This window comes from Nicotiana tabacum, chromosome 5 (assembly GCF_000715075.1).
Source record: "Nicotiana tabacum cultivar K326 chromosome 5, ASM71507v2, whole genome shotgun sequence".
NCBI classification, from domain to species: Eukaryota; Viridiplantae; Streptophyta; class Magnoliopsida; order Solanales; family Solanaceae; genus Nicotiana; species Nicotiana tabacum.
The window spans coordinates 144,021,033-144,033,492 of NC_134084.1; the positions used below are offsets into that span (position 1 = coordinate 144,021,033).

Below are 12,460 nucleotides of genomic sequence, written 5' to 3' on the forward strand. Positions count from 1 at the left end.
TAAACAATTTCTTTTTAAGAAAATTCAAAAACTAAGTTTGTAAATTCAAATTTATAAATAAACTCTAAAAAACAAATGCCACGAAGTCATAAAATTGTCAGGGAAAAAGAATCTCACACGTGTGATTATTTTATTAGCCAAGTCAGAAATCTGGCGGAATTTCAGTCCATAAATCCATATTCATTTTTAACTTTTCCGGAGAAGGATTCCTTATTCATTTCCTTTATTTAATCAGATTCCCTCCCAGTCCATATTCGTTACCCAACAATTTTGTCGATCTTATCCACAGTACACATTACATTAGTTCCCCAAAATAGTCCATATTACTTTATTTCTTTTCCAAGTTAGTACGTAATCACTCTATTTCTTTTACTTGACTAGTACTTTAAAAATATTTTTTTTATTTATCACTTTTAGTATATTAAGATAAGATAATTTTTTTGTTATACCCGCAATATTAATTACTTATTTCAAATAATTTTCTCAAATCCTTAATATGAGTATCATGATAAATTAAGTACTTCATTTATCATTACATAAGGGGTGTTCAAAGTTCATAGTGGACAAGTAAAAGTGAACGAAAGGAGTAATAATTTATATGACAATATTTGAGCGAAAATAAATTTTAATAAAACTATAATTTTGTTAAAAATTTTATGGTCTAAATAAGTTAGAGATATTTATGTGACTAAAAATTATTTTATCAAAAAAATAAAATAAAATTTAAATATTATTCTTTTGTTATTCTATTAAAGGAAATATCATATTATAATTTGAGAAGGGTTATTGTTTTTTTCCTCAAAATCTCGGATATTACTGTATTTTTTATTCCAAAATAGTACCTTCAAATGTATCTATACGCCGTATACTATATATGTACGGTGCTATTATCTTTATATTTTCCGGATAAGGCGTTTCTGTCCGATTTAGGAGCTCTACTTCTTCAGTCTCTTCAGTCCAACTTCTATTCCGATGCCAATCTTCACGCTATAGTTATTCAATTTCTCCTTCCAAATCGCACCAATTTTTGTCCATATCGATTCATTGTTTTGACTGTAGAGCTGATCCCTGAGCTAGGGTTTTGGAATTAGGGTTTTGTTTTGTGTGGAAAATTAATATTGAAGAGCATCGAACAATGCATTCGGTGCCTTCTGTATTTGATCTCAGCTTCGCTGTATTTTTCTATGGTTTATTGTGTTTTCATCGTCTGAAAAAAGTTGATTGGCCTAATAATAGTCTTAGTTAACGTTTACTTTTAATACTTGCTGTAGTCTTTTAGTATAGTTGGTCAGTTTTTAGCGGATTTGTTTGTGCTGATAATAGATTGGATTTCGCACGTCTTATTTGGAGGATCTGATAAGGTTCATTTCGATCAACAAACTCAAAGGTAATAATCTAAAATATGTCTTACTTGACTCTGTTTGACTTGATTAATGTTCTAAAATATGTCTTAGTACTTGATTCTGTTTGACTTGATTAATCTTCTAAAATACGTCTTACTTGATTCTTCTTTAACAATTACTAAAGCATGAATATTGGCTACAGTAGTTTGCACCCAAGGTTGTAGCCTAGTGGCCAGTGACCTGGGAGGAGAACCATCAGGTCTTAGGTTCAAATCCCAGCCGAGCCAAAAATACTAGGTGATTTATTCCTATCTGTCTAAGTGGTGGGCAGAATTAACCCTACCTGCTGCCTGCAGGTAGGTAGCAGGTATCAAGTTGAAGTGCACACTGTCATAAAAGAAAGTAGTTTGGAATAACTTTCTAGGCACTTCAACTGTTGTTATGGTGGTGGTTGCATATTGTATCTGATTTTTTTGCCTATGCATCTGGCATTTGCTTTAATCATTTTTTTAAAACCTTGTGGGTGGATTTTTGGGTTTTGGATGCATCTGAATGGCTTGCAATACACATATTTTGTTTGATTGAATAGTCCGGTTTGGACAGAAGCAACTACTGCATTTAAATTGGTTTGATGGTTCATTTCTGTCTAGATCTGTTTCAACTCGTGCTAGATGGCTCGAATATTAAATTGTTCAGAGGTCAAATGATTAGATTGGAAAGGAAGTGAAAGCTTGTTTCTGATCTAGTTGCTTTATCTTTCTATTCTATTTCTACGAATAGATATTCTTGTTATTATTTTGCTCAGACTTTCTGTGCACACTTTGGCAGATCTTTGCTGCTCTCTTTGTATTTGATGGGCGATTGTCCTCCTTACTACAAGTCAGTGTCTGAAAATGTTGGCGGCTTTTGCGAGTCATCAAAGGAGACGCCAGTTTGTGCTTTTGGATATATAGAAGGTCTTTCCATAAATGATCTTTGCTGCCATTTCACTGATTATCTCAATATTCAGGGTGGTGAAGACTCAAACAATAAGTGCAATTCTGAGACAGTGAAGGAAGATGTAACTAAAGATTCCTATGGAAGTGACTCTGGTAAAGTTGCTTCTGTGAAATACTCGATCAAATGTGCAACATTTCCATGCTCTGGTATGAGCGTACCTCCTGCAGAAATTGGTGGGGAGGAGCGAAAGGAAAACGTGACTGCTGAAGTAATGACACATGGTGCTGATGCTAAATCTCCTGATTTGTCTTACTCACGTTCCGTATCCCTGCCAGTGAGTTTTCTGTGTCTCACAATGTTCTCCATCAGGTTTTTTTTCTTGGTCTATTGATATTATGGAGGACTTCTTGACCTTGTTTTCTATTTGTTATCCGAGAAATATAGTCACATGCTTACATCTATCTTTTTCTTTAACGTTACTTATTGATTAGCAGGACATACTCTGACCTTGAGTTAGTGGTAATTACGAATATTGCTTGTGAGTTGTTAATGGTGAGAGGTATGTATTTATTAAAAAAGAAAGTGGTAATAGTAAGGTATGATATATCAAAAACAAAAAAAATGTTAATGGTAAGTTATGTTTTGTTTTTGTTTCAGTGTGATTGGTTTTTCCTTTACTTTTTCATGAACCGATATGTATTATATCTGAATATTGTATAGGTGGATTGTTTGAATTGTTGGCGTAAGCTCGCTCACTATACCCTTGTATATGTTCCTTCTTTGGATACAGTTTGTCCACCTATCCTTGGTATCTTGTTTTGGTTTTAGCTGTTCTCCTTGGGGTCATCGTTGATGCTATTGCCGCAAGCCACAATTTCTTGGCTTTCCTGGATTTTATTTTTGCTTGGAGTTCTTTGTGGCCGCTAATTGCTTTTCGCTTTTGGCTGCTCTTTCATATACACTCTGGCATTGAGTTAGTAGTCATTATGAGTACTACCTGTGGGAAGTTTTAATGGTTTGTTTATAATGTTTTAGTTTTTTCTAAGGTATGTGTTGGTGGTGTTAGATTCAGTGCGGGGTTGGGTCTGTTATCACGAAAGGAATAGTGTGTGTGCGTGTACATATTATATCATATCAGAATGCTTACAGGAGGATGTTTGAAAGTTAGCCATATGAAGCTCAGTCTTCCCTCGTTCAGACACATATATTTGCTTGCTTTTTTGGTTATATTTTGACAACCTCTCCCTGGTATGTTGCTTGTGATTACCGCAAGCATTATTTCTTGGCTTTCTTGGATTTAATTTGTGGATCTTTCATTTTCCAACATATATTTTGTGAGTTGTAAACCATGTGACTGGTCGCTTTTATATCATGGCTCCTAATTGTCTACAAATTACAAGGTGAAGTTACACTGTAGTGGAAACAGCACTGGAGCATAGAACTGCTGTTTCAGATATAGAGAGTGACTTTCTCTGAATGGCGATTGTTTCACAGTTGAGCAATTTTGTAACTGCAGATGTTAACAGTCCTGTTTTTTTCCTTTTTCTGTGTTTTGTTCTTTTGCAGACTCCTTTGAAGCTTGTATCTGCCATAAAGGGTGGCCGTGAGAAACAAGGCAGTCTACCAAGGAAGCTGACTGTAACATGGGCTCCGGATGTGTATGACCCTGTCCCAACAGCAGTGTCACATGTACCAAACAAAGGACAATGCCACAAGAGTGGGAAAAAGAAGAATGGGAAGAATAAGCAGAAAAACAATGGCAAATCTTCACGTGGGAGCAAGGGTAAAGACAAGAAGCAAGCTCGGAAACATGGAGGGAATTCTCAGATAAGTTACCATCCTCTAGATGATGGCAACATCACAGATTCGTCTGGCGAGGTACAATCTAGCGTTGTGGATTTTGATATTGGCAGGCCAGATCCATTTTGTGGGAGTAGTTTTCTTAGGAAATCCATCACGAAATTGCACTTCCCAGTTGCGGAGGCCAGCTGAGCTCCCTTTTTGATCTTAGTGTGCTTTCTTGATTATGTCACCTGAGTTTTTGTAAATAAATAAGTTTGAGGTCTTTGTTGAGCGGTGAAAGTTGTGAAATAAGAGTCGTAGTTGGTCATATCATGTTCATGCTAAACTTTTCAACCTTTGTCAATTGTCATGTCGGTTGAGACTATAATTTCTACTTTCATGTTTAACTGTTTTTTCGTGTGAACTCTTTTTTGGTTTAACATGTTTCATGTTAGTTCGAACAAGTTATATTAAGACCTCGGCCTACCAATACCATCCTCCCTCGCCTTTACTCATTTCGATTCATATAGTGTTTAACTAAATTATATATTTTAAAAAATATTTTCTGCTACCTAACGAAAGAAAATAAGCAAGAAAATCATTTATTATTCAAGAAAACATTTTCTTTCATACTAAAATCCTAAATGTTTCATTCTTGTACATCTTTGAAAAGAAAAAGAAAGCCAAATTATTTTTAAGAATACCGGGAATAACAAATTAATAAAGAAATATGTATGTGCTTCTCGTTCAAAGCCATAGTCATGATGCCTCACTTATATAGGCTTGACTGCAATAGTTAAATGATTAAACTAGCAAATCCATAACAACTAAACAGATTGAAAATTTAATAAGACATTTTCAGAAAAATTACATTGACTAATTACATTGACTGAGAACCAAAAAGAAAGAGAGCTAAAGCCTAAATTTTTAAACACAAGCCTTAAAGAAACTGCAAAGAGAGTCTATAGATTGGAAGCAGAATTAAGCCTCCTAGCTACCTTCACCAACAGTGTCACAATACATGAAATTTGCTAATAACTTGTAGCATTTCCAAGGACTGTGTTCTGTTTGTCAATCTTTTGAGATGCATTGACCAGATTGTTGCTGAAATCCCAAAGATTCCGAGCTAAGACTTCATCTTGTGCAAGCTTGCTTGGCTTGAACTCATTGCAATCAACAAAGTACTTTCCAGTCACTCCCTTCAAACTTGGATGGAGGGCGACATAACAAGTTGTAGCTGCCCCCTGGAAAATATCAGTTTTCGAAATCCATCAGTATTTTAAGAGAAACTGTCAACAGCCCGATCTTGGTGATCGTTGTGTACTAGTAACTTGAATGTTTCTTTTGCAGCACCTAAGGAAAGGCTAGTTGGGGTGGTGGGAGGTGCAATGCTTATAGTTTCAAAATGTTCTCTGATATGCAGATGCTGATTAGTGCTGAAATTCTTGCTAGGATGATGCGAGGAACAATGGTTTAGTACGTTCTCTATAGGCTTGACAACTATATACCACTAATGTTAGAATTGGAAAGACTTAAACCTCTACATTATAGCAAAACAACAACAACGCAGTAAAAGATTATTGCAGGAAAAGTTTTGGTAACCATTGGAAAAGGATGTTCTGTTTACCTGAGGGACATTCTTCCACAGGAAACAAGTGAATACCCTTAAGATTCCTGCCAAGAAGGAAAAACAATCCGATTAAAGCTCTTAAATAACTAGTAGTTAATTCCTCGAGTTAATTTTTTGCTTGAGGGTTATGTGTACATACTCATAAGAAGTGCTGAATGTCTCATCAGATTTGTCATTATCAAACCGGGATGAACTGAATTAACAGTAATATTTACTCCCTCTTCCTGCATTTTAGTCACATATCGAGGTGAAAAGATGTCATACTCTAAATTTGTGTGTCAAATGGAGTTAATGAAATAGGCAACACATTGGCTTTAAGGTTTTAACCCCCAACCTTCTTGGGAAAAATACACTATGTATGTAGGCAAAAAAAATTATATGCATATATACTATATATACAAGAACCCTTGTGGTCCGGCCCTTCGCGGACCCCGTGAATAGCGGGAGCTTAGTGCACCGAGCTGCCCATATACTATATCTTGACTCCCTTTGATTTTTTCGTATGTTTACTTTTATATATTTTGATACCCATTAATGAAAATCCTGGCTCCGCCACTCTCCCAACATATCGAAAAGCATATTAAATCCTTAGCTATTTGTTTGACTAAAAGAACTATATGAGACTAACAGAGGGATATATTTGGAGAATAGCTTTTGTTCCTCCAGGTAACAGCTTGCAGTATTAAACAAACTTAGCCAACTAATTACCTGCAAGCGGCGGGATAGCTCATTGGCATGTAATATGTTGGCTAATTTTGATTGTCCATACGCCAGTTTGTCTTGATAACTGAACAGTAAAACGAATAGTCAACAACAACAACAAACTCAGTATAATCTCAAAAGTGGGGTCTGGAGAGGGTAGTGTGTACGCAGACTTTACCCCTACCTAGAAAACAGACATACTGTATCCTATAGACCCTCGACTCAAGAAAAGATGAAAAGAAAGCAGTAGTAACAAGAAGTAACAACAGCAAGATAATAAGAAAACGAAGCGAAAGGAGCACCATGTAGTAATAGAAATCTACCAATAAGTAAAACAAATATCTAGTAATTGATTCCATTACCATCAGTATAGAACACTGCAAATTAATATTACCTGTTTTTGTCATTGACATTGTGAAATTGTATTCCTTCCCAGTAAGGACAAATGTGAGCTACTGATGACAAGTTCACAATCCTACCCTCAATACCAGTTGCTTTTGTTGTTTCCTTCATTTTGTCTAGAAGAAGATTAGTCAAATAGAAATGACCTGAAAAAAAATGTCAGAACTAAATCAGTCATATATTGAGAAATATGATTTGTCCAAAATCTGGATATTATGGTACGCGTTATACCAAGATGATTTGTGGCAAATTGCATCTCTATTCCATCCTCAGAAAGCTGAAATGGACAGAACATGATACCTGCATTATTTCTGGTTTTCGCAACGTTCTTTTAGAAACATGGTAAAAATATTCTTTTAAAGATATATCACTGAATCCAATGAAGAAAGAAGAAGTTTCTTTACATTAAGATGTTGAGAGGAAGGTTAAGTGCGAGGAAATTATCTGCAAATGCCTTGATCGATTTCATTGAGCTGAGGTCGAGTTTCAGAATTTCAATGCGAGCAGATTTATTTTCCTTCAAAATGCTTTGCTTTGCTTCATTTGCAGCCTCCATATTTCTTGCTGCAATAATGATATGAGCTTTCCTCAGTGCTAAAACTCTTGCAGTCTCCAGACCAATGCCACTTGCACCTCCTGTCGATTTGAGATGAATTAGCATATAAGCATACATTATCAATGTTAATTTATATATATCCTTCTGTTCTATTCCACCGATATGTCTATGTACGTTTGGTTTAAATTCTCACACAAACTGTTATGTTACGGCTAGTTGAACATGTTTAGTTAGAACGTTATCAGTCCGTAGTCCTAACAAACGACGGAGCTAGAAGCCCGGATACGGGTTCGACCGAAGTCACTAGCTTTTGCTTAACATCTTGTTTGGATGGTTGTTACATATCGTATCGTATTGTATTGTATTGTATTGTACTATATCGTTTGATGAATACAATGTTTGGATGGATTGCTGTCGTTTTGCCGTCGTTTCATGGTATCATGCACCAGTAATATGATGAATAAACTTGCAATATTATAAAGAAAAATTATGAGATGATATATAAAAAGGTAGGCTATATGATAAAATAAAATTATTTAATAATAATAAAGGGTGAGATTGAGAGAAAAACACAAGGAAACGACGCGACCACACCAAATCGGTCGTTACATAAAGTGACACATTTCATCGTTACGTAACGACGGATTTAACGATACGATACAATAAAATTTAAGTAACAATCAAAACAAACATTGTATTTAAAGTAACAATACGATACGATACAACTGGTAACAACCATCAACAGTGTATTTGTATTAAAGAATTCGTTAAATATATATAAATATTAATTTTAGAACCCAGTTATTAGTATTTGAAGTCGTCGTTCTAAAATTTAGAACCCATAAGATTAAAATCTTTGTTCCGCCTCTGGTCCTAACTGGAACTCCTCAAACACCACATAACACTTGTTTTCGCCATTGCAGACACCCAAAAACATGAAGGAAATAGTGAGTCAATTACTCAAATGGTCACTCAACTATCTCAAATTATCTCATAAAGTCACTTTTCTTTTGTTTGTAACAACAAAGTGACTTAACTATGCCTATTGCATTTAGAAGGTCACTCAACTAGATTTTCCCAAGTTTGGATTGCCAAATACTTATTTTACCCTCTAAATTATTAAAATTTATCTTCTTTTTATTTTTTTAAATTTTTTTAATATTATGATTTTTCTCCTTTTAATTTATATTATGGACTTACCTATAGAATAAATAAATATTATTTATAAATTAAAAAAATAAAAAGTATTTAAGCATCTATAATCTATAATGTTGGAATAACAAAATAATGAGCATAGTAAAATTAGTTAGAATAATTTGTTCGTAATAATAATTTTATGCTTTCCAGTGATATAACTTTGTGTTGTCGGAAAGTTGGTAGAAATATAATAATATAATTGAGCATAATTTTTAAGAATATATAATGTATATTATAAAAATACCTTTATTTAAATAATTATTTTTATATTACGTGCATGAAATATATATTTTACAACCTTTATTTTCTTTTATTCTGAATTGTGTAAATAAACTTTTTCATTTTTTATGTTAATACGAAAATTGTTATTACGAACAAATTATTATAATTAATTTTTTTACTATGCTCATTATTTTGTTGTTCCAGCATTATAGATGCTTAAATACTTTTTTTATTTTTTTTATTTATAAATCATATTTATTTATTCTATAGGTAAGTCCATAATATAAATTAAAAAGGGAAAAATCATAATATTAAAAAAATTTAAAAAATAAAAAGAAGATAAATTTTTATAATTTAGAAGGTAAAATAGGTATTTGGTGATCCAAAATTTGGAAAATCTAGTTGAGTGACCTTCTGAGTGCAATAGGCATAGTTTTAGTGACTTTGTTGTTAGAAACGAAAAAAAAGTGACTTTAAGAAATAATTTGGGATAGTTGAGTGATCATTTGAGTAATTGACTCAGGAAACAGTTCTTAGCTTGAAAATTTTGAAAAGAGTTCTTAGAAAAAAAGCAGAAATTGTTTTACAACCAAACATCAAGAACTTTTAATTTATATTTACAAAACTGAAGAAAAACCAAAGGTCTTTAGAGAACAGTTTGTACAGAAAATGGGAAAAATACTTTCTTATATAAAAAATTTAAGACAATCTTGAAGCATATATATTATGGTAGTATATTAAAACCTACGCTCCTTGTTTTCTCTTTTACACAGAAGTTAGTTAAAGTTACAGAAACGCTCACAGAAGCAAAGAAATAAATCTCAAAATATAAACCATCACTGAAAATCAATTAGGGGCGGAGCTAGAGTCGCAGTGGCAGAAGCACAATTTTCACCAAGGGGACTCAAAGAATGAATAGAAAGAAAACACGTGAAAAAGCTAAGGAGATTTAACATCTAATATATATACATGAATTTTTTTTAACCTTATATACACACAGTGTAATTTTCGGCGAAAGAAGTTCCGCCCACCTTTTGATCAGAGGGATGTCGGAAAATCGCACTTCTTTATAATAGCATACTTATATAACAGACATTCACTATAAAAGCCAAGTTTTTCTCAGAATCGAATTTTATGTTATGTTATAATATATGTCCATTATAAAAGCACTTCACTATAGTATCCAAAAAAATATCGAAACAAACGAAGCTATCATAGAGAAGTTTGGCTATATAATATAAGACATGTTGTAGTGAAAACCATAGCTCCACCACGTGTAATATATCTGTGTAGAAATTCTAATATATGCATGGCAGCAGAGGAATGATCATCCCGCAAGGTGTGAATGAAAATACTAGTCTAGAGAGAGAAACCTGTAACAATGGCAGTGAGAGGACTAGCATCGATGCCGTCGGTAACCTGCTCAGCGGTGGAAGCTGATCCAAATCCACTTGGCCCTGCTAGTCCTGTTACCAGCCTCAACATATCTTCCCTTATTTAATAAGAAGAAACTTTTCTGTTTATATATAAAACAGAAAAGAGATGAACTCTAACTTGTATTGTGAACTGAAAAGCCAAAAACCTCTATATATATATATCATCATCAAAATCAAAATTTAAAGAAAGAGAAGCGGCAAGTGGGTTGAGAGATTGGACACTAAATATGGGAAAGTAAGAATTAGAAGACTGTTGGAAGTAAATTTGTTACACAAAAAGACATATGGGGCATTCAATGTATCCGTGACTCACTGTAATTAGCTTCCCCAACTTTTCAACTCTCTTCCCATGTTTAGGTTGTAAGAAAATAGTATAAAAACAAATTTAACAACTAATTTTCATTTGTGAAAATGTGCTAAAAATATATTTTTACTTTTAGTTGTCCATTTCAGTAAATCATGTGTTTTACCCTTATTAATAATTACTCATTTTCCAAAACTTTTTGAAATTTGTTACTATTATGGATAAAATTATAAGGTATATATTTTATTTATTTTTTCTTAAAGAAAGTGCAAAGTCAAAAGTGGACATTTAAAAATGAATTTATGAAATCAATACATAAAAGTAAAGCTGGTATGTACATCAAACCTCTCTATAACAACCTCATTTGTTTCAAAAAAAATTGATTGTTATAGCGAAGTCTTGTTATATAGGACATATATTATAACATAACATGGAAAGTAGTTCCAGAAAAACTTATTTTTATAGTAAATGGTTATTATACAATGATGCTATTATAGAGATGTTTGATTGTATATGTATCCAGGAGACAAAAATAGACCTTATCTCCTCTTTTAGTGGAATTTAACAAAATCGTAAGAAATTTAAGTTATGCATCTTTCTAAAAATAAAAAATAAAGCTATTCAACATCATAAATAAAGCTACTTTTAGAAAGTTTACATCTAAAGAATGGACTTTATCAATTATATATATCTAATGTAGTGCCTATAAATAGCTAAGGATGACTTTTTCCAAAAACCCAAATTTAATGTGACATTTTGACTATCTTTTTCTATTGGTTCGATTTAATGCACACAAGTTGGGTCAACGCTCTCAACTTTTGATTTACGATATATCAACAAAGAGGACTTATCAAAAGTTAAGGGACCAATTACTAGAAATTCGAAAAAAAGCGATCAAAATTGGTCTGTCAAGAAAAGCGACCAAAGTTGGTCGCTAAACTGGAGAAAATAATTAAATAATTATTCTAAATACATTAGCGACCAAGGTTGGTCGCTTTTTGGTCGATAATTTGGTCAAAATATTAATCGGACTAGTTAGACTTGCTTGGTTAAAGAAATACCAACTTTGGTCGCTAAAGTGGGACCCACTTATAAAATTTTAATAATTATATTATTATTTAAAAAAATTATAAAATATAAATAAATATAATTCAAAGTTAGCGACCAAAGTTGGTCGCTTACAAAAGGGGAAGCAGATAAAGACCAACTTTGGTCGCTAATCTGGGACCTAGTTCTAACGTTTAACAATTATATTATTATTTTAAATATTATATAAAATATAAATAAATCTGATTTAAATTTAGCGACCAACTTTGGTCGCTAATTTTAATTTCTGGATAATTAGCGACCAAAGTTGGTCTCTTTTCAGGTCAACATTGGTCAAAATTAAAAATCACTTTTATAATTTCTGGATAATTAGCGACCAAAGTTGGTCTCTTTTCAGGTCAACATTGGTCAAAATTAAAAATCACTTTTGTATTTACTATCTAAATAATATAAATGTAATCCGTTAACACTTTTGTAATACAAGGGATGAATACACTAAAATATACTCTAACATGCTATATATGTAGGTAAAGTAGTACAACGAAGCTTGTTATATATATATATATATATAATTTTTCATCAAATATATCTGTGTGTAAATTGATTCATCGACTTATAACCTACTCAGATGCATCGTTGAATATTAAAAACAAAACGTCTCGACTTATATCAATTAATCTATTATAATTGATTCATCGACTTATAACCTAGTGATGAATGAATGTAATTCATTAACTCTGTTATAATACAAATAATGAATACAGTATCATGTACTATAACATGCTATATATGTAGTTAAAGTAGCACGAAGTGTGTGTGTTATATATATACACACACTAACATATACTATAACAAGTTATATATACGTTATAGTATTACAGTGAAGTGTATGTGTGTGTA

The 12,460-nt window shown here is 32.7% G+C and overlaps 2 protein-coding genes across 2 annotated transcripts; one reads left to right on the forward strand and one right to left on the reverse strand.

Annotated features, from left to right (window-relative positions):
- The first annotated feature begins 903 nt into the window (after nucleotides 1–903).
- On the forward strand, nucleotides 904–4,488 carry LOC107809733 (uncharacterized). Its single transcript, XM_016634405.2, has 3 exons — nucleotides 904–1,387; nucleotides 2,172–2,616; nucleotides 3,849–4,488. Exons 2-3 carry the CDS (start codon nucleotides 2,197–2,199, stop codon nucleotides 4,272–4,274), a joined length of 846 nt encoding a protein of 281 aa, XP_016489891.1. The 5' UTR covers nucleotides 904–1,387; nucleotides 2,172–2,196; the 3' UTR covers nucleotides 4,275–4,488.
- Nucleotides 4,489–4,900: 412 nt separating this feature from the next.
- Nucleotides 4,901–10,365, reverse strand: LOC107809732 (short-chain dehydrogenase TIC 32 B, chloroplastic). Its single transcript, XM_016634404.2, has 8 exons — nucleotides 10,147–10,365; nucleotides 7,203–7,434; nucleotides 7,030–7,109; nucleotides 6,791–6,944; nucleotides 6,403–6,481; nucleotides 5,834–5,918; nucleotides 5,692–5,738; nucleotides 4,901–5,308 (listed from the first exon to the last, which is right to left on the reverse strand). The coding sequence occupies exons 1-8, from the start codon at nucleotides 10,256–10,258 to the stop codon at nucleotides 5,096–5,098; spliced, it is 1,002 nt and encodes a 333-aa protein (XP_016489890.1). The 5' UTR covers nucleotides 10,259–10,365; the 3' UTR covers nucleotides 4,901–5,095.
- Nucleotides 10,366–12,460: the final 2,095 nt, after the last annotated feature.